Here is a 22,433-nt window from a genome sequence, read left to right as displayed (position 1 = left end):
GTAACAGAACAAATCTGGAGAGCTGCCAAGCATACACGCTTTCCCCCAGATTTTTCAATTGTCTTCTTTCCTTTATAACAAAGTTGCCCAGGAAAATGGAAAAACATTCACTTCACAAATATTTATGGGAAAAGTATGTCTGTGCTCAATCAAAATTACATGGCAATGGATTTTTTTCTACCACATTGACCTAAGAGAGAAATAAAAAATAAAAGGTGTTGGACTCTTCTGCTCCAGCCTCCTGGCAGTTTGGCTACTAATCTTGTCCTGGATAAGAGAGAGAGACAGATGTCGGAGAGACTGTGGTACTGAGAGGTTTTGGAGATATTCAAAATTTTTCTGGGCAAAACCTCAGGCAATCTACAGTAATTTAGCCTTGCTGTGAGCAGGGGTGATGCCACAAGACAGCCAAATTTCTCTTCTGATACAAGTTTGTCTTGCCCTTTTGTGCTCCCTCCATAACCCCATATTCAGGAGTCATTGATGAGGTCAGGAGCTGGGAAGCTTGGGCCTCAAAAAAAGGCAGTTCATGGATTACTACAAATCACTTGGGAGATTCCTACCCTAGGATATTTAGAAAGTTTTCAGGTGAATAGCTGAAAATGGAAATCCAGGGAAAAGTTCTGTGGAGCTGTGTCAGATTAATGCTTCTCTCCCCCAGTGCTGAGCAGTCCCTGAGAACACCTTTTGCATCCATACCAGTGTGGAGGAAAGATTTACTCTCATCGTTTGCCATAAGGAAAATCTGGCATCTCATTCTAGATCTTTCGCACAACGTTGCTAGAAAAATTCCTTCAGGAGGAAATCAATAAGTGGGTTTGAGCAGCAGTGCACTTACAGCAGAAGTTGGGTTGTCTCCACTCCACCAGAATGCTTTTCCTGGCACAGGCTGCTGCATAATTAGCAATGGCAGAGCACAGGCAATCCTTGCCACTGGAGCAGGAGCAAACATCAAAGCGGCAGTTCTTCACGTAGGGAGTGGGACTCACTTCATGGTGACAAGGTTCAAAGGCAGGAGACATCAGAACTGAGCAGGAATCCTCAGCGTACTTGGCTAAAAAGAGAAAAATGACATGCTCATACAGAATTAATCATCAACGTGGCTTTCAAGGAAAGCCAGAAGAGCCACAGTAAGCATTTTCTCTTCTTTTTATAAAAGAAAAAATAACCAAACAAACCCCACAAGAATAAAACAGGATCAGGCAGGCACAGATAGCACCATAACTCATATGTCATGAGCTTTACTGAAAGAATAATGTTTCAAAAGTAAAACAAATCAAGGAAAAGCAATGCTTTTATATTCTGTTAGCACCGTTTCTGGTGCTGTAATTCCCTTTACAGGGCCTTTGCTTTCTGCTGCCTTTTTATATTTGCAAAATTAAACTAGTTTTTGTTTTCAGTTTTCACAAAATACTGTGTTTTCCTTATGAGGCCTGTATCAATACAAGTCTCTCTGTGTGTGGCTTTTTTTTTTTTTTTTTTTTTGTTGTTGTTGTTGTTGTTGTTGTTGTTGCTGTTGTTTATTGGTTTTTAAAAACAAATATTACAGCCACCTTGGTGGTAATGTAAGCAACATTAGCTTCTTCTCTTTTTCTTTATTTTACTTTTTTATGTAAATGGAAGATCACCATTTGCTGCACATGTTAATTTTGGATAGAGTTCAATACCTAAATGAGGATTGAGGTTGCAAGGATCATTGTCTTGTTTTAACAAGTCCTGGCAGTCTGCATTGAGCTTCCAGGAGTTTCCAAAGTCTTCCAAAAGGGATTCCACCATGCCAGAAGGTGTAAGAAAATCATCCCCTTCATTCCCATCATAATTTCCGCACAGCCCGCACATCCTTTCAGAGTAGACTGGGGACACCTAAGGAACACAACATTAGCCTGGTCATCTTCCAAAACAGGTTACCACTGTAGAGCACGATTTTTTAAGGAATGAGCCATACACAATTGAATTGTCCAGAAAACTCTCTAACACACATCAAAATGCTACAGACACAAAGCCATTGTACTGCATTTCTGTATTTTCAAACTTCTAACAAAACTGCTACTATTAGTAGCTGCAAGACAAATTTTGCACAGTACAGTGAATTTCAGAGGGTGACTAAGAGAAAAATAGCTTATTTTTATGCCTTGATCAGCAGTCCAGTTTAGTCTTTCCTTGTTCTCACCATTCATCCATATAAATGAGCAGGGCAACAGCGGGGGTTGCATTTTTTAAATGCAATTCCAATGGCACCTGGGAGCATTTCACATTTTAAAGGAAAATTGGATGATGAAGGAAAAATAAACTAATACCCCCTAAAGCTACCTCATATTGGAGCTCCCTGCTGCCCAGAGGAACTTCAAGCACACTAAAAGCAGAATTTCCTATAATCCACAGAGCAGGTGCACTTTTTACCCTGTTTTATTCCTGCTGCAAATCAAGCAGCAGCTGAAAGATGACCCTAAACCTAGAGGTAAACAGGGAGAAATCTCCTAAGCAACACCAGCATCACAAAGACACCAACACCTTTTATTTTAGTAGGAACTGTCAGTTTCTGTTAGAAGTAAAGCTCAGGTACATTACAAACACCACATTACAGGTACATTACAAACAAAGGAGCTCTCATGCTACACTAGCCCTGTCTATCCATGTAGCTGAGTGCTAGTTTAGGCAGGCTTGCAGAAGTAACCAGTGAAACAAACAAAAAAAGTTAGAAAAATCCGTATTTTTCAAAGAAAACAGTTTTTCTGTATAAATAAAAATAAAAAGCATCCTCCAAAATATAACTTATTCCTACCCAGCATTCAAACATGGGGCTCAGACAATAAATATGAAGCATCAAAAAGAACAATTAGAGAATAAACATTCTTACTACTAAGAGTATTACTACTCTTTCACGTACTCTGCAGATGGAGCAGTGACTCACACAAGTCCAAACTGTGGAGTATTTTGGAATGGAAGCTCAAATCACAAATATCAGGCAGTCACAGAAAGGAGAGCCTTCTGGAGGAACACAGGAAGAATTTTTGCCAGGACAAGGTAATGGAAGTGTATCACTTCCTCCAATTATTATCAGCAATACTTGGCAACAGGTCAGTCTCCAAATACGGCATAAAATAACTCTCCAAAAGCAATTAAAGAGATGCTTTAGATGCCCAGCAAGGGAAGGAGCAGACAACTGGAGAAACTTCCACTGCTTTTATGGGTAGAGGATGTAGAGCAGAAAATTAGGTTTGTTTTCAGTGAAAAAAAATTTGCCAGGTTATATGGGTCTCTGACCAGGGAAAAAATATTTTGAATACTGAGAAAAGCCAAAATTCCTGAGATGTACCAAGGGACTGAAGTGAATTATTCTAAGCCCCAAAAGATTAGGACCCTCAGAGCACAGAGATACAGGTTAAATCAAAAGAACAACCACAAACCCACAGATGTTTTCTAAAATTATTCCAGACCTTTCTTATCTGTTTTCTTTTCAACTCTTGAACTCAGTTCTGAACTGGCTTTCATAACCCTTTGTGCTGTGCCAGACATGACATTTAAGCCAGATTTTGGGGCAGGCAAGGAGAATGCAAAAGCAACGCCATGGTTTAAGGAGGGCAGCATTTACCACTCGGCAGAAAATCCTAGGAAAACTGGTTTTCTTGGCAAGACTCCTCTCAGTGAGCAGACCCCCTACTAAAAGGGGGATTCAAAGGCAGCAGGGTTGTGGTTACAGCTTCCTTACAGATCATTTCCATTAAACCTAGCTCAATTTTTCTACACTTTGCTGTGTCTGCAGCACCAACAAAACCTAATTGTTAATCAAGGCTGACTTCAAATATTCCTCACAGTAGAAGGAGCCCACAACACATCTTCTATGAGCTGATTTCTATTTCCTGGAAAATATGAATAAACTGTGTCTCTGGGGGCCTTTCCTTCCCTTATTTTAAGTCATTCACATCTGTTGGTTTAGACAGGGCAGTCAAAGCAAACAAAAACAAAACTCCAGTTTGGAGAATATCTGCTGAACAAAACACAAAACTGTTCATGGTTAATAACAGCTGTCATTACACACACATACCAAAAAAAATGGGGGGGAGGAGAAAAAAGCTACCAAGCTGCTCTAAGATCAAGTGTTTGTTTCTGGAATACAAAAGAACCTGTATATTACTCTGGGAGTAGCAAAAGAGAAAGGAATTCCTAACATCCAACAAAAAGCAATTTCTGACTTCAGACAAGAAAATCTTTGTATGTGGAACAAGAGAGGGGGCAAACAGGCAGAAAAAAAACCAGAAAAACTACCTTCACTAGGAGTTGTCCATGACCATCCCAGTCAATCTGCAGATCATCCCCATAGATGAGGCGAACTGAACTCCTCACCACACGCTGGACACGGAGGGCACCTGAAGGCAAACACAGGGTGTCAGTGAGCTTTTACAAGATGTAGTGACGGGACAAGAGGGAATGGCTTTACATTGACAGAGAGCAGGTTTAGATTGGATATTGGTAAGAAATTGTTCCCTGTGAGTTTGCTGAGGCCCAGGCACAGGTTGCCCAGAGCAGCTGTGGCTGCCCCATCCCTGGAAGTGGCCAAGGCGAGGGTGGATGGGGCTCTGAGCAACCTGGGATTGTGGAAGGTGTTTCTGCCCAAGGCAGGGGGATTGAACCAGATGATTTTTAAGATCTAAACCAAATCATTCTGTGATTCCATGATTTCAAGCTTCTGTAGAAAAACAGTAATTTCAAAAAAATAATAGACCAACAGTGATTTTCACAAAACTCACAAGTGCAGACCAGCTAATTCTTCTAATTTTAGAGGAACCAAGTCAAGAAATGTCTGCTGCATGGAGAGAAGTTGAAATGACAGAGCCTCTAGAAGAGACTGCAAGAGAGTTTGGCATTGAAAACACTCTTTGATTACGCTGGGCTGAGGCATGTCTAAAACGACTACTAAGCAGGAGGCTTTCAGTGGCTGGCCAGAGTCAGCCCATGTGAACACACCTTGCAGTGAAGGGATCTGTATGTCCCGTCCATTCAGCGAAACCCCTCCTCCATGTTTCATTTTAATGATGCTGTTGTCCATATCCCGGATCCGGACAGAAGCTGAGCGAGTGCACACAGCATCAGGATCATCTGCACACTGCGGAGAAGGGAAAATATGCCTCAACATCAGGTTTTCACTTTCCTGGTGACTTAGTCCCAGATGGCATTGTGGCATCTAATTTGAAAGGTGTTGAGTGTCACACTGGTTTTATATATCTGGTTTCTACATCCCACAAACAGCAGGCTGGCTGTCTTCCCTCCATTATCCCACTAATCACACACCAGGGCTAAGCTCCCCATCTCAGAACTTGGAAAGGGATCTCTGGGCGTTCCACTAGACCCCTGGCTGGTCACTGCCAGAGCTGTGGCAGGAGCAGGAAGGACACCTGACCCACACAGCCTGGGAAACAGCCACACAGTTCACATTACCCAAGACTCCTAGGGTGTTTATTTTCCCAGCTGTGGAATACCCAGATGAGGAACATGGATTGCAGGGGCCCCACATCTCCTCCCTAGTTTTGAAAGGGAAATTTCAGTGGAAACCTGTCCTGCAGGTTCCTAAGCAATGATGACTATCAGAGCTCTCTAATGCAGGAGACAGATGCAGATGGTATGGAGAACTGTCACAGCCCATTTCTCCAAAGACTGAAACTCCCCTGGTGCTGCTGGACAGGCTGATACTCCCTTTCCCTCCAGTCAGTCTCCTGTCTCCATTGCACCTCTCCCTGTCTTCAATTCCTCTGTCCCCATCACCTTTCTCCCCTCTCCTTCCCTCAGGGTCCTTTTCAGTCTCTAGGTTTGTTCACCTTTTACCAAGAACAACTGGTCAATTCACTTCACAACTGTGTAAACCTCCCTGTGACATCCCCCTTCAGGATCTCCATCCCTTCCTGCACTAGTCTGGCTCCCTTTCCTGCCTCTCTGCAGCTGCCTCTCACACATCCATCAGGGGAGGCAGCAAAGAAAGTCAAGAGCTGCTGTCTGAGTACAAAAAAAATCACCAGCCAATCCGACTAAATGGGAAACAAAGCAAGGCACTGCTCTGCCAGTGCACTTTGCTTGGTGTCCAAGGAAATGTCCTTTCCCCACAGGCATTAGGGAGGCACCAGCAGCCAGGGTGTTTGGCAAGGAGTGCACCCTCGCTGCTGTTTGTTTGTTCAGCTGTCAAAGAGTCGGTGAGGGCCCATTCTCCAAACATCATCATGAGTCTCCATCCCCAGGCAGGCTCCTGGGAATGGTGGTGAGGAGAAGCAAAACACTTATTAACTAAGGAGAAAGACTGCATGTGTTATTTAAACTAATTATCTCATAGGGGAATTACTTCTGTCGGCCTGTGCATCTGCAATTCACGTCACAGTCCCACAGCCCTGCCCCCACTCTCAAGAGCATGCGCAGAGGCATCAGCCAAGGCTGCTGTTACCTGCACCGTCTCGATGATGACGGAGAAGGAATTTTCCACACAATCCCTGGCAAATAAGTACTGGCAAATCCCACTGAAGGTGAAATACTTATTGTCAAAGCTTTTGAAATGGGACTGGCCGGTGACAGAGCATTCCCCTAGAAAAAGCAAAAAGCCATTAATCATCCCAGTGCCAGATTCAAGCAAAATCCTGCTCAGCCCCCACAAGCCTCTGAGGCGGAAGAGCAGCCCTGGTGGAACAGGTTGTACAAGGCCTGAGCTCCACACAGACCAGAAAGCACCAGCAAGATCCTTATCTCACTGTTTATTTCCATAAAGCTTTACCAGTAGTAACAGAGGAACCAACAACAGCTGGGGAACACAGAATAAATTGCAGTCAAGAGCTGAAATTCCTGCCTATGGAAAAGCCTATATTCTTTTGTTGGGATGCCTTAAATACCAACATGTTATTTTAACATAAAATATTTTATAAGAATGAAGAGCTGGAAGATAATGTCTGTGGGAGTCCTTCCAAGGGTAGAATTTATGTTGGACTTTAATATCAACTAACAGAAAGTTAAAAATAATTCTATAGTTACAATAGCTACATCTAAAGTCCTCACAGAATAATGTGAAAGCCTGGCTGGACCATCTTTCTACTAGAAAAAGCAGCTATTTTAACATATCAACATTTGAAGGTGTTTTGGTAAGTTGTAGCTTTTCAATTCTAGGAAGGCAGTATCCCAATACCACAGCTGGGATTTAGTACCCCGTCATGCAAATACATGGAAAGGCTCCAACTCCACAGAGCTTGCAAAGAAAATCTTCCATATGAGATGACCATCACATGTACAGATGATTCCATGGCCAATGAGGTGGGCAGCTACTTCCTCACCCAGAACAAAATTCAAGTGCTGGGCCTACACTGGCCATCACCAGCCAAAGGCTGGAGAAGGGTTAACTGCTACAAGCTTGCAGGTGAGCTCCATGAGTTAGTCTCTCTTCTCTGCCTTTGAGTCCTACAGAAGATCTGTATAATGAACATCATGTGGAAATTTCCCTCTTCAGCATATTATTTAGTGTTTACTATCTTAAACCAGCTGGTGCTAAAGTACAGATCCTGAGGATTCCCAGCCTTGCATAGCTCTGATTCACCCTAAGAGAAGTCCAGCATCTCCTGGATGTTTGTCATCCCTTGGAGTTTGATTTCAGGGCATTCACTGCAACAAGGAACTGAGAACAGGTTTGAAGCACAGAGAACTGAGGACTGCTATCTAAGACAAGTCCCAGCCTTTGGCACTGCTCCTGAAAGGGAATTTTCTGTGGCCAAATCTTTACTTATGGGTCCCTCTGTCTACTGCATTTGATATAATGCATCCCATGAAATTTCCTGAAACCTTCTGCCTTCATAAATATTTCCATTATGATATCAGCTTGAAAGCCTCTTGGTAGAGCCAGCCTCCTCTAGCTTTGGATTCACCTTATCACCAAATTTAAAGCTGGGCAATTCACTCCCACAATATGAAAGCAATCTTTCCTGACAAAAAAAAAAAAAATCTTTCCTGACAAGTAACTACATAAATTTTTTGGACTTATGATTTTAGAAATATTTGTGGTATCTAACTAACAATGAAAACATGCTGCAATATTACTTCAAGTAGAGGCAAACAGCACAGGTAACAATATAAATTTGGCTACTCTGGGAGGCTTTGCTGGCTTCCCATACTGTCTCAGTTTATAGAGTTTCTAGTTTATAGAGTTTTTAGCAGGCATATGTACAACAGCTGCAGGTATACAACATTCAGTCTTGAACAAGCCTAGCAGAAAACTGAATTAGATATATTGGCAGAAGGTACAAATATAAGCTGCCTTTCTTTTCCACTTCTGCTCATTTGGGACAGCTTATCAATTCAGGAAAAGGCTGCAATGCTATATTGCCTCTTGCACAGAGCTGGAGATCAACATCTGTTTGCAAGCCTCAATACCAGATTTATCTTCAATTCTATAATCACTATGATGAAAATGTGGCTGGAGGTAAGGATAAAAATTTGGCCCACAGAGTATTTATCACAGCCCAGAGAGCAAGTACATTTAAAGCTATAACCTAAGGAAAAAATGAAGTTAGAAAAGCACCTATTTCTTGTTTGTAATCATGCTGCTGCCCATTAGCTAAAAGATGTAATGAATCAGCCTGGGCTGTGTCCTTGAAGCTGTGTTTTAGACAGTGAGATTCTCTGCACTTGAAGAGATCCTTAATGAACAAGCACAGGGGACAGTTCACTAAAAATATCATCTCCATTTTGAATATTTGCATATACCACCCCCCCCCATCCTCTTCTTTAAGTGTTGATTCATTTGGGAAAGTGCCCTGTTGTTCTAAAGCAGGAGGAAACGGAGCATTTATGGGTCAGGCAAGTTTCATGTTACCAAAAAAGTCAGACTTTTTTGATAGAACACCTTAAGATTGTTGCAATTTCCCTAACTTGTGAGGGTTGCACAGTCTCATCTCAACAAAAAAACACCAAAGCCCGCAAATCTGCTGTTTTCCTGTCCAGCCATAACCCCAGTCTGCATCTGCAGAGCTGCCTCTCCAATCTGCCAGCACCCATGGAAGGCAGGGCAGCCACTTACTCCCTGGGGCTGTGGCTCCTTCACCCACAACTTGACCATGAGGGAATTGTCACGGTCAATAAGGTATGATGAGAAATTGTACCTGGTCAAAGAAAGCCAGGAGTGTTCGTCTACCTGCAAGCCAATCCTCTGAACATACAGACCCTTATAACTAGGAAACTAAGTAATCAAAGCAGGAACTGGCCTTCCCACCAAACAGGATTTTTCATTGCTACACATAAACCACACAGGGCAATGTCTGACTTGTCTCAAGAGAAGAACTTAAAAGTAGGATCCCAACTGGATTGTACTGGAGCGAGCAAGAAAGAACAAAGATTTGCTTTTTTGGGTAAAAAAATAGATACTGAAGTGGGGCATGAGTGGGAGGGACGTAGGCAAGGCTTATTTGTCAAAACCTGAAAAGAGTGAAGCCAATATACCTGGGCATTCCCCATTGCTGCAGATCCACATGCCACGTCGACAAATGCTAGGAAAGAGATAATAGCAAGTTAAGTAAGAGTACATGAATATAAATCTTCTGTTGCACGTTTTTCCCAAAAAACTGAAAATGGTCATCTGTCCCAGGGAAGTTAGATCAGTCCCCAACATTCCTTCCATCTCCCATAACATCATTTCTTAATGTATTCATCCCTTCTTCCTATAATTTGACAACAACTGCTGATAATATGAATGGGTATGATTGCAGAACTCAAGGATTTCTGGTTTTCCCTGTCAAAGCTCTGTATTTAATACAGTTTTCAGATATATTCCACTGATGTGGAATGAGTTCAATGCAGTTCTCAAGGTATATCTATCAACACAACAGAATTCAAGGGGAAAAATATTTGAAGGTACTTCTAGGAAAATAATAACTACAATCCCCAACTCAGAGAAAGCAATGTCAAAGCTAGATTAGCTAAATGAGGACCTTGCCCATCTGAGTTTATAAATATCCAAGATGAGGTCCCACAGCCTCTCTGAGCAGCTGTCCCAGTACAGCACTGGAGAAGGGAGAAGAATTTTTCTTTATGTCAAAACAAAATTTCCTTTGCAGCTTGTATCCATTGCTTCACAAAATTTTGCTGTTTGCCTCTGAGAAGAGTTTGGCCCCATACTCTTCAGAGCCCATCTTTAGACAGTGAATGTTGCCTCACTAGCCCTCAAACAAATCTATTCCCCTTTGCTTCTTCCTACATCAAACTTCCCTGCTGTAATCACCTCCAGTGTCTTCCACAACCCTCTCTGCACTCCTTGCTTCAAGAGTTACTATATTCTTCTCATTCCTTTAATTATTCCAGCCCCTGAAAACCATTTGTGGGGATGCAGATTATTGAGGATGCTAAATGCAGAGTCAGTGGAATGACGTTCTCCACAGCAGCATCAAGTTTGAATAACAGGAAGCAGTAACAAAACACAAGCCATAAAAAACCCAGCCTGTAAGGCTACACTCATCTCCCAAGAGCACTAAGGTTAAACAATGTGGCCAAGCTCAAAGCTGCAGAGGACTGCAGGGAAAAAGATAAAATGCTAATGTCATGGTTATGGCTTGTGTTCTGGGACATATGGTGCCAGTAATGAAAAGCTTCTGATTAACAGGGATGATCCACAGACCACCTTTCTTCTGCATGTCATGGCCTTCATTGAGTCCTCCTCCTTCTGTGCTCCAATTGGAAACTTCTGAGTAAAAAGTTGTCTAAAGTCCTTGCACAAATCTGTCCACACTGAACACAAAACCAGATCAGGAATATGTGACTAATTCCTCTTCCTTTTTTGAAAGTGCTGTTTTTTCCCTCCAGTCTGTTACTCAGGAGTGAAAGAAAAATTGTGGGCTATGCTAGGAAGATGCATTAGCCCTGTAACAATTTCCAAGGACGTGCCTTAGGCTAACTCCTCTTGGAAAGAAATGGGATTTGGAGGTTAAATACACGTAGGAAGTCAAAACAAAGACACCACCGCTGACACTACCCAGACATGGGAACATGCTGGTCTGTCTTATCCACAGGAAACAGGTAGTTCTCTACTCTTTGAAGGAGTGTGACCTTCATTCTGTTCCATCAGATCAAATATCCCTTTAAAAACAGAGCTGATTTTGCCTTTGTGAACAGCTCACTTCTTGGAAGGGGCTGGGAATTCCAGTAAGAGAGCAAGCCCTTTGCCAGTGAAAGGAAATTTTTTAAAGGTAGAGAGATTTCCAGAAAGATAATGCAAAGCCTCACTGACTGATGTGCAGTACTTATCTACATCAACCACACCAGAGCAGCACAGAGTTTACCATGAGTTGCAGTCCTGGGAGATGGTGAAGCCAGGAGGATAATGTTTTCCAGAGTGGATGCAGGAGCAGTCAGAGCTTTCAATGCAGTGTTCACCATCAAGGAGCAGCCCCTCTGGATAGGTCAGGTAGCATCAGACACCCATATCACATGCACACAGGGACAGAAACATAAATACAATTAGATTTTGTTGTTCTTTATAGATTTTGCCAAGACTTCATATGCATTATTATCCATACATAGTCACAGACATCAATAAAAAGGAATGAGGCTTGCCAAAAAGCTTCACAGGGGCAGGTGTCTGCTTTCCTTCTGGTGCAGCCTCTCCCTCAGACCTGCTAAACAAAGCATTCCTGGTGCTCCCAGAAAAACTCTTTGCTTAGCACACCCTCAGGTCCAGAACACATGTTGGGACATAGACAAATTAAACACAAGGAGCGCAATCAAAGTTAGTAAGAGCTGGCCTGGGACTTGACTGTTGGAAAAACCATGAATTCCACTGGCTGCAGTAAAGGGTGTTCACAGAAGGTCTTGTGTTCATCATAAGAGAACCAAAGATGAGGCAAAGTGAGGAATGAAGAAACAAATTTGGACACCATTTAAGTCTAGCAGAGTTAAGAAAGTCTCAGACTTAGCAGAGTCTGAGAGAAAGAAGCCACTTCTGAACTTCTGCAGAGGCAAAAAGCAAAAGGGCCAACTTCCCAACTTGGGTCCAGTAACAACTATAGTTACCTGTCCTATAGAGAGAGCTCTTTGTACTCTAGGATAAACAGAGGCACAAAGGAGTTACAAGATTTTTCTAAGGTAGAAACTTGTCCTTGCTTCTATTGCTAGTTTTTAGTGCTTTTTATTCAACCCTTATATTGAGAGAGAGTGATATTCCGCCATTTTCAAAAGATCTGCTGCAGCAAAACATTTGTTTTCTTGAACACTCCTCTGCCTTCTCTTTGAGGGACTCCTTCCAATAGCCTGCAGGTATATTGGCTCTTTTCCCTGGCAGCAGCAGTTATCACTGATAGCAAGACACAGATAAGTCTCCTTTCTCCTATTCTTCCTATAGAGCTGCCTGGAAAGACCTTGGCTGTTGAGAAAATCCTTCCAGTGAGAGAGAATCACCACAAGATCTGAGCATTTAAGAGTGCTGTGGCTCTCCAGAGAACACAAGAAAACAGAATGTCTGCCTTTTTTCCTATCAAGAGTAATTCCATTTACAGCTATTAATGTAACCATAAGGGGCATTTAACAGAGGGGAAAAAATAAAAAAGAAAGAAGACATTTGTCAAACATCCTTCAGATCCTGTTTACCCTTGGAGCACTGGAGGGAAGTTAGTGAAGGTAGAATCCGCATCCAAAATCCCTCTAGTCATCTGTCAGATCCTCCTGGTTTTCTATCAAACTCAAATCCAGGTTCTGCCTTTCTGGCTGGGCAACAAATAGCACTAAAAGTTTTGAACTGCTGATTGTTATTCTCATGCCCTTTACCCTCTCTGTGGAGCTCCTGCTTCTCCGCCTCTCAGTTCCTCTCTCCTTAGACCTTTCCCACGTTGAACAAAGCAATGCATCTACCAAAGGAAAAGTACAGCAAGAGCCCTTGTGCAGCCAGAGGATTCATCTCCTTCAGCTTTCTCCAACACTTCCAGTACTACACAAATCTAGTAGCTCGATTCTTCACAACAAAATAATCTCCAGAGTCTGGTTATATCACCTGTCACCTTTGCAGGTCCTGCCACACTTCTGAACCTCCAGCAAGGAAGAGACTGGCAGCTGAATGGGAAAATACACAACTCCGAATGCAGTGACTCCTCAAATGAGGCTGACATTGTCATTATTGCCTTGTTTTGGAAAGCAAAGCTCTACAAAACTCTGTCGCACTTGGCATCTTGTACAAGGTGACATTAAACAGCTGTGTGCATCAACAAAGCCCAGACAGGCTGAAATGCAAAGACAGTCCTATTCAAAACAAACAAAGCACCCAATGAACAAAATTTGGAAAAAAAAAAACCAAAAAAAAACAAACAAACAAAAAAAAAAAAACACCAAATACCAATCACCCGCTAGAAATGGAAGCATATGGAGCTTTGGAGCCAGGAACCAAGCTCTCCTCCTGCAGTTGTTTTAGGTGCAACAGACAGAAGTAGAAAATTGGTGTGGCTGGCCTGTCCCCTTTAATCCATCAAATCTCCTGTATGGAAGATTCAATAATAAATTAAATTATTCACCTAAATCATGAAGACCTTTGAATTTGCAGTGCAAGCTCTACATGTACTGCTTTTCTGCAAGAAATTCCTTCAGTATATTCCCTGCTGTTTCTTCCTCTAACTGTATTTGCCTCTAACCCAAGCAATTCAGATGGAGTACATCAAAGGCAAGCAGTCTCTCACCAAGAAATAAAGGCAATCTTGGAATAATAGTTGGTACTGATTTTCACAGAAACATTTGCTTTTCAGTTGACCCTGAAAAATGGCCCCTTCATGGAGTGAGCATACAGGCACTACAGAAACTGGATTATTCTAGGGCATGGTCCCAGAAAAAAGAAGTGTTTCTGATTTCAAGAAAATTAAAGGGAAGACACAGCTTTCCTTCTTCTAATAAAATAGGTAGCCTGACTGCCAAATGTTTCTCTGTAAATAACCCAGTAAATAAATTACCAGGGCAGCTGCAGCCATCAACACATTGTCCATGACACACTTCATTGATATTCAGACTCTGGCAGGTTTTGGCACATGGGGATACACACTCCTTATATTCCATGCCAACTGGACACCTTGGCCCTGAAACAATTAAAAGAAATTAGAAATGCAAATTCCTCATTAACTCTTAAACCAACAAATCCTTTCATTATCAAGGGCTGAACTACAGAGACACAAAAAAGTCATGTCAGCTTCCAAATGATTATTTCTGTTTTAGAAGCAGAATATTTTAGAAATACTTGATTTTCAATTTGCTGCAATATCATCTGTCAGGTAGCATAGTAAATACTCAGAGGTTAAAGCCAATTTGTTTTCTAATAAATTGAGTCTGAATAAGTAAACCCAAGTGCATTAAGGGAGAAGTTTTGCAATAATATCTAAGCAATTTGGACAGACATGGCTGTTTTGCACCTTTAAGCCATGCACTTACTCCACTCATTTGTGAAATTATCCTGTTTGGTGTTTCCAGGGAGAACCAGGAGACAGTTAAAACTCTGAAATCCCATCCTCCTTCTTCCAGAGAACCACCAGCTCAGGATAACACCCATGCCTGGTATCTCCACTGCTGCCATTATCTAGGCCAGGTCATTACGCAAACACACTATTACAGACATTCCTTCTCTTCAATGCATACACACACCATGTCCTACAATACTGCAGGGGCATGAAGTGGGAAGAAAAGGTTAGAGACTGCCCTTTCCAAGCCAATCCTCTGCTGAAGATGTGGGAGGGTAAAAAAGGAGTGATCTTGCCCTGGGTGCCCTGGGCTCAGGCACCAAGTCACACTTGTACAGTGTGCCCAGCACTAGAGCCCTTCCCACACAGTAGAGCATTCCATACCTCCATCATCATCCTCATCTCCTAAGAAAGCACCATAGCACAGATGAAAGGTGATAGAAAATTAAGCTCTTGCTGTGGCAGTGGGACACTTCTCTCTTTCCTGACTCAGGAGAAAAAAAAAACAAACTGCAGCTCGTGAATTCAAGGGTTAGAAATGAGCTCCAAAGCTCCTGGGATCACAGAAAGGCTCATTTCACTTGTGGCTTTTAATCAGACTTACAAAGAGCCCCAGCAAAAATGGGTTATCTGACTCACACCCTGAGCAAGGAGATGAGCTTTAATAGATCCCTTTTATGTCCCAATGGAAAGGTTATAAATTACTGCTAGAACTCAGACTAGATCAACCCCTAGAACAAGTGGCTGGCGGCATCTTGCTGCCCTAACCACAGTCCAAAGGCACAGATTTCTTCAGTGGCCAATAGCAGAATATCTTTACCAAAGAACTAAGTGTTGTCAGTACAAATCAGACAGTGTAGCCCATTAAGTCAATTTACACAACATCCCAAGGAAAATGTCTTTCTCATAACAAAAAAACATGAGAAAAATCACTGAGAACATGATATAAGTGGATTTTTTAAATTATTTTTTGAATGCTCTCTATTAAATCACAGTTCTCAGCAGTAGATGGAAACATGACTTTTCCTCTATAAATACAATCCATCTCAGTCAGTCTATGCACTTCCCTGTTGCAAAATCTCAGCTCAGATCCAGTCAGAACATCTGAATTCAGCAAAATTTGGCTAATAAAGGCAGCAGTTCAAGATTCAATCAGGATCTCTATACTAGACAAAAATTAGATTAGAAAAGGCAACACCTCAATTTCAAGGCAATTGATTCAAGGAAATAAAGGGTGAAACAATTGTCTTTATGTAAAAAACGTTAGAGAGCATTTCACAAAGATGCAGACTTAAAAATATGGGCTGGAAAATGTCATACATCTGAACCATTTGTAAAAGAGCAGCTAAACATCCCAGTCTATACCTCTGTGTATCAAATAAGCCTTCACTGACTGTGTACACTGTGGTGGGACATGTAACAGCTCAGGATCTTTTTATAAATGGTTCAAACAATACTGCCTTGGGGACAAGAACTTTTAGAAAAAGGTGGGTGATGGAGAGCTGAAAGGGGGCAAAGGCACTTCCTATAAATGCCTTAAAAACCTCCTAAAATGCACCAGCTGCTTTTAGCTGCAGGACAAAATTCTACAAGACAGGCACGATCCTATTGGGGATGAGCAGCCTAGGAATAAATGCCAGCTTACTGCACGAGCTCTCTTCAGGCCACCCATCCAAAATGATCCCTTCATGAGCGCAGCTCCTGGCATACTCCAGGAAGGCAGGGCAGTGACAGTCCACACCCTGGGGACAGGCACAGATGTCCCTTTCACAGAGGCTGACGTATGGCTCAGGATCCACTCGATGGTGGCACCGGGAGAAGGTCAGCAATGTGCTCAACAGCTGGCAGGTTTCCAGGACACCCTGCACGAGAAGTGAGGAGCAAACGGACAGAGAGAGAGAAAAGGGGACAAAATTACTTCCTTTAGTCTCAGGTAGACAAGGGAAAACTCAGCTTTTTCAAACACACCGTCACTACTGTTGTTAACAACATCAGAGCTCTTATTTAAGAGTGAGCTCTACCCATTTGTTCATACATGCTTGGATACATTAATATACTGATTATTGTAGAATGGAGTATCAGATAAGGGATGTTTCACACAGAAACACATCAGTCAGCCAATCAGCAAAAGGATGGAGGCATTCTACTTCCTTTGGCTTCCCAGAAAAGAACTGGATGGTGCCTGGATTCCCAGGAAGGTACACACAGCAACAGAGGGGAAGGAATTAAGGTAGGTAGGAAAAAAACCAACCAGAGAATCTTTTGGATAACAAGCGACCAGAGCAGGTGTCAGAGGGAGAGATTGAGTCTGACTGAAATCCCAGGAATTAAATTTTTCCACTTCTGGACACACGTTCCCATCGCTCCTGCTGGTTTGTCCAAAGCACAACAGGTCAATTTAGCTCAGATAAATAGTTTAACAGTAGCCTAGGGAAGAAAAGCAATTTGTTCGGCTCTTCTCCTGAGTTAAATCAGTGTGGTGAGAGCCAGTCTGAGGGAAGGACAGCACAGGGAGATAGGAGGAGGTATCAAGACCTCTTCTTTCAGACAGCAGAAACCTGAGAGGAAACTTAACTGTGAGTAAAACAAAACCTAAGGAAAACTTAGAGTATGATTGGGGAGGCTCCCAAATAAACTCTTTCATGCACATTACATCACAGTTCAATGAGTCTGAGGTCCTCAGCGCAACTTTCTGAAAGGATGACACTGAGTTTAGCTAGGTGAAAAAACAATTTTCTGATACAACCCCAGCACAACAGAGAGTTGGAACATAACTTTCTTCTACTTATTTGTCAGTGTTTTATGTAAGCAAATGTAAACCGTGGTGTATTTTGTAGGTGTTATACTCAGTGGTTAGAGGGAATGGCATATTATTCATAGTGGTTCACAGTTACAATTCATTACTTCTAAAAATCTTTACATGTACCTGAGGTGACAGCACTGCGGTGTAAAAAAAAAAAAAAATATTAATTAAAAAGCATCTCATTTTCTGGGAGATGAAAAATGGAGACCAAAAAAACCCCAAAGGAAAAAAATCAAGATGTCTTCTCTGAATGGCAGCTATGGTGCCTGTATAGGGAAACTGCTGAGTAGAAAATACATTTTTATTTTGTCTAAAGGGTGTTTTGTTCAGGTGATCAACTCAAGCTAGTACATGTCTGAGCCAAGACAGAATTTCTTGCTTATGAAAACAAACCAACCAGAAATGTCTACTCTGTTAGGAACGTATTCCAAGTTTAGCAAAGGGCTCAAGGAACATGTGCAAAGAGGTTTTGAGCTTTCTGAGAAAGGACTCAGGGAACTTAAAACATGAGAGCTGGACATGGTGAAAATCAGAAATTCAGCTCCAGCCTGGGATAATTCTGATCCCCAGACAGCACCCACCATGCTGAACCAGATGGGAAAAGAAAAAAAGACACTAGAAGCAGAGGGGAGCAGGAACTACATAAATGGTGGTTGGTGCGCTCTAAGACTCACAGAAGTACAGAAGAGTTGAAAAGGTGCCCGAAGGGTGGAAGTAACAACAACAGAAGCAGCCAAGAAAGCTATTAAAGCAGGGCTTGGAGATGAAACTGATAAAACCAAAAGTGAGCTCAGAGCCATTCAGAGGATGAGCAGTACAGTAACTCCTGAATCAAAGCCTTGATCCAGATAGTATCAAGTACAGTAGAAAACCAGTATATGCAACAATCCCATTTAGGGGCTGAGATAATGAAGTTTCTTAAGGTAATAGCCCATTAATACAACTCAAACAGCAAAACTCAGACTATATATTCCACTAAAAGGAACATTTTAGATGGGAAAGTGACTTAAAAAACAAAGGAGATTACACACTAAAAAAATTAACTAATTTTTCTTTTCCTCTACTTCTTTGTACTTAGATTTGTTCACTAACACCATAGCTAAAGGCTGAGCTCCAGCTGATTATCTAGAAAACAAGTGATACATGTTGAAAAGCAACAAACAGTTCATTTTCTCTATGTAAAGGTTTTCTTGCCATTCAAATTTCATCAGATTTTCCAGTGACTTTAGGCAAAAAGTTAGAGCTGAAATTTTCCCATCTTTCAGACATATCTCAATTACCATGACAAATAAGCTGAAATATGGGTAAATCCAAATAGATACAAAACCAAAAAATTTCACCGTGAGAGTGGTCAAAGAAAGGGTATGGAACCACCACCCTTGGAGATATTCAAATGTGAATGGACAAGGACCTGAGCAGCCTTGGAATGGCTGCTGGTTGGACTCAATGACCCCTTCCAACTCTAACCATTCTGCAAATGATTTTTATTTTCATTCCTTTCTTTCTTTAATAGTCACTGGCCAGGCTGGACTAAGAGAGGTCCTTATTCTTTAGTTTAGAGGGCAGTGGTGAGTATTAGATATTTGGCAGCCTCAGCCACTGCTGTAACATTCCTGCTCATGGAAGCTGCTCCACACAAAGAAGTATTTAAACCCAACAGACTGGAGAGTGAAGCCTTGAGCTGAAACAGTGCTTAGGGTAAATGTGGCTGTAAGATTAAAATTAGCAGGACTGACTGCAGTATCTGAAATGCAGGAGAAGGTTGCAAAATTTCTCCCTTCCCTTCTGCACTAGTCCTATTTTAAATGTTTCTTTAAATAGGTTGGCAGGGTCTTGGCACTGGCAACCCTCAGCAACCACAAAACTTGCTGACCTTCCTTCTGCCCCTGGCCCACCACACAGAGCTGGAGGTGGAATTTTGTACATTCTTCCCATTTCTGTGGCATTTCCTTCTGCTGCTGCATGAACTGCATTTGTCCACAGCTTAACAATTACCATTAAAGAGAGAGAACCTAACAAATAACAGAAGAAATCAAAGACAGCCTCTCATTCCCTTGAATTTAAACCCAATGGTGTGCAGATACACATATGGATTCTCCAGAACACTCAGGAAGGGTATATTTTGGTGCCATTAACTGGGTATAGTTTTTCAGAAAATATATTTAATGGAGAAAGATTTAGCCTCCCACCTTTTCACATTAAAAGCATTCAAACCCAGTGTGTTTAATACACCAAAGACTGGCTGTATGTTTGAGCAGACTAGGTAACAACTGAAAGAAATCACTTCCCTTGAATGCTGATTATTCTGATGAAGAAAAATGAGATTTTAGATACAGTGGGCCTCATTTTCACCCATGTAATATATTATAATATTATATATAATTATTTGGGTTGGAAGGGACAATAAAGATCCTCTAGTCCAATCCCCTGCCATGGGCAGGAACACCTTCCACAAGACTAGGTTGCTCCAAGCCCCATCTATCCTGGCCTTGAAAACATCCAGAGACAGGACTGGACCTCTGTACCTTTGCTGGACCTGCCTCTGACCCCAACCATGATCAATTATGGTCCAAAGCTGAACATTTCTACTTGTTTCCAGATCAGGGAATAATGCTATTTCTTTATAACAGATGGAAGTATACCATGGGATAATGGGGGAACTGGTTTTTATCAACTGCAGTAAGAGCTGAATTTCAGCAAAAGCAGAAATTAGATTAATTTTAATTTCAATAATTTTCACATCTAACATGCAATAGGTATAATTTCCTAATAAGAGAAGAAAAAAAGAAATAATACAGTGACCTCTGGCCACCACACAGCATTTCTATTAGAAGTGAAATCTACAAAATAAAAGTAATGTATAAGAACACTGCAATTAATTGCAATGCTTTAAACCATACACATTTTTGTTTTCAAGACTGCCTTGTTGCCATCCTTTTCCAGATAGCCCATTTATACTTTCAGATCCATGTTACCCATGCTGTTGGTCATCTCAGAGCCTGTTAAATTGCAGTACTTTGATGAACAGCCTAAACCAGTGAAAAAAGGATCAGACAACGCAGTGAGGCTCCTTTTGAGTAACTAAACAGCTGCAGAGGGCAGGGCATGGTAGAAAGGCTTTCTTCCTCCCTCCAACACTACCCAGTTTGGAATGGTCTCTGGATCCTGAGGCAAGGCAACTAATCACACTAAGTGTGTGTGTGTTTTAGAGGTGCAGAGCAGGGAAAGGCCCTGACAGCAGTGGGATAAGAGTATGAGGTGGTTCAAAACTTCTCAGCTGACACACAGAGCTGTGTCAGCTCTGAGACAAAGCAGAAAGAAGACAAGACAGAAACTTAAAAAAAAAACTTTTGAAACATTTTTTAGGATTTAAAGATAAAGGAACAGCAGGGCTTTCTGATTCCACTGCACAGAATCATACAATGGTTTGAGTTGGAAGTGATCTTAAAGAGCATCTCATTCCAACCCCCCTACTATGGACAGGGACATCTTCCACTATCCCAGCTTGCTCAGAGCCCCATTCAGCCTGGCCTGGAACACTGCCGGGGATGGGGCAGCCACAGCTTCTCTGAGCAACCTGCGCCAGGGCCTCAACACCCTCACAGCAAAGAATTTCTTCTTAATATCCAATCTAAATCTGCTCTCTGTCAGTGTGAATCCATTTCCCCTCATACTGTCATTCCAATTCCTGCTGAAAGAAGCCAGAAGCCATCTCTCCAAGGATGCTGTTGCCCAGGGAGGGGGGGAGACAGAGAGGGTAAAGAAAACCACAGACCTACCCACTGTGGAGGCACTGGGGTGGGAGGAGTGTCTTGAAGCAGAGCTTTTGTTTCCCTCACCTAACAGCTGACTTCCTGGCATGGAGGGAGGCAGGGAGACCAAGGAGATTTACATTCCTGAAGCTGAGACAAGCAAACAAAGCGTGCTATTAAAAAGCCCTACATTCTTCAGCAGGCTCTTGTTTGGCTGGACTTCTGTTAATAGTGCTGTGTTTATTCTTGCACAGTGAATAAATTAGGGCAATGTTAATTGCTGTGAGCTTATGAACTCACATGAGAGAATATAATTTCATTCAGTTTGTGGGAAAGAAGACTTTATCAACAAAGCATCAGTATTTAACACCATCTGTATAAAATCCAAATTGGTTGTACTTGACCCATCAGACTAGATTTCACCCTGCATGCCACTCCCCAGCCTCAGCTGCAATGTTGACACTTTATAAACTCGCCTAAACACATAAAATTCCAGGGACCACAACCAGTCACAAGAGCTACCCTTTCTCTAGAGCTGTAACCAGGTTTAAAGAATTATATGATGATTTGGGTTGGAAGGGACCTTAAAGATCACATAGGTCCACACCCCTGCCATGGGCAGGGACTACTTCCACTATCCCAGGTTGCCCAGAGCCCCATCCAACCTGGCCTTGGACACTGCCAAGAATGTGGCAGCCCAAGCTGCTTTGAGAAACTTGTGCCAGGGCCTCACCACCTTCACAGGGTTTCTTCCTGATATCCAATCTAAACCTGCTTTCTGTCAGTGCAAAGCCATTCCTCCTTGTCCAGTCACTCCAGGCCCCTGTCAAGAGTCTCTCTCCATCTTTCCAGTAGATTCCCTTCAGGCCACAATGGGGTGACCCCAAAGCCTTCTCTTCTCCAGGCAGAACAATACCAATTGTTCCCACCCCCCACACACCAACTCTGCCCAAGCAAGAAACATCAGCTGGAGATTTCCAGCCTGAAATCACTGCTATAATTCCTCAGCCAGTTTTGCAGGTAGTGAGGCTGAAGTGCTGAGGAGCACGAGTATCATTCACTGAATTTTACAACACATCTGAGGCATACCCATCCAAAAGCTTAATGGAAGTATAGAGTCAGAACTTTGCAACTTGTCCAACTCTTAGTTAGCCTTTTACAGGTAGCTAGGAAACCAGCACCCAGGTTAGCTGGAGAGCAGATAGATTCTAGGAAGTGCTACTACACTTGAGAAGCTATTTGTGTCTAGTTTAGCAAATACCTGTCTACACGACTTGAATAGTGAGAAACTCACAACAACATTTCAGCCTCAGTCATTCTGGTATAAGTCTAATCCTGGCACCCAGGAAGTCATTCTGATTTACAACAGAGTACATGAAATCAGTTGTAACTCCTCAAGGAATGAAGGCTCAATTTACCACAACACTCATACCTGTTAACACCACA

The 22,433-nt window shown here is 42.2% G+C and overlaps 1 protein-coding gene across 1 annotated transcript in view; it reads right to left on the bottom strand.

The window, feature by feature from the left end:
* VWF (von Willebrand factor) overlaps window positions 1–22,433 on the bottom strand; it is a 118,992-nt gene that overhangs the window by 84,997 nt on the left and 11,562 nt on the right. Inside the window, exons 7-15 of the mRNA XM_030238043.2 lie at window positions 16,078–16,294; window positions 13,935–14,057; window positions 11,289–11,400; window positions 9,457–9,503; window positions 6,428–6,564; window positions 4,966–5,104; window positions 4,267–4,367; window positions 1,668–1,863; window positions 839–1,054 (exon numbers count right to left, since the gene is read on the bottom strand). Coding sequence (XP_030093903.1) covers window positions 839–1,054; window positions 1,668–1,863; window positions 4,267–4,367; window positions 4,966–5,104; window positions 6,428–6,564; window positions 9,457–9,503; window positions 11,289–11,400; window positions 13,935–14,057; window positions 16,078–16,294 — 1,288 coding nt within the window. The remainder of the gene's footprint in view (window positions 1–838; window positions 1,055–1,667; window positions 1,864–4,266; window positions 4,368–4,965; window positions 5,105–6,427; window positions 6,565–9,456; window positions 9,504–11,288; window positions 11,401–13,934; window positions 14,058–16,077; window positions 16,295–22,433) is intronic.

The sequence above is a fragment of the Serinus canaria genome, chromosome 1A, assembly GCF_022539315.1.
Source record: "Serinus canaria isolate serCan28SL12 chromosome 1A, serCan2020, whole genome shotgun sequence".
NCBI lineage: Eukaryota > Metazoa > Chordata > Aves > Passeriformes > Fringillidae > Serinus > Serinus canaria.
Note: the sequence above shows the minus strand (reverse complement) of the source record. Positions and strands in the feature narration are given on the sequence as shown.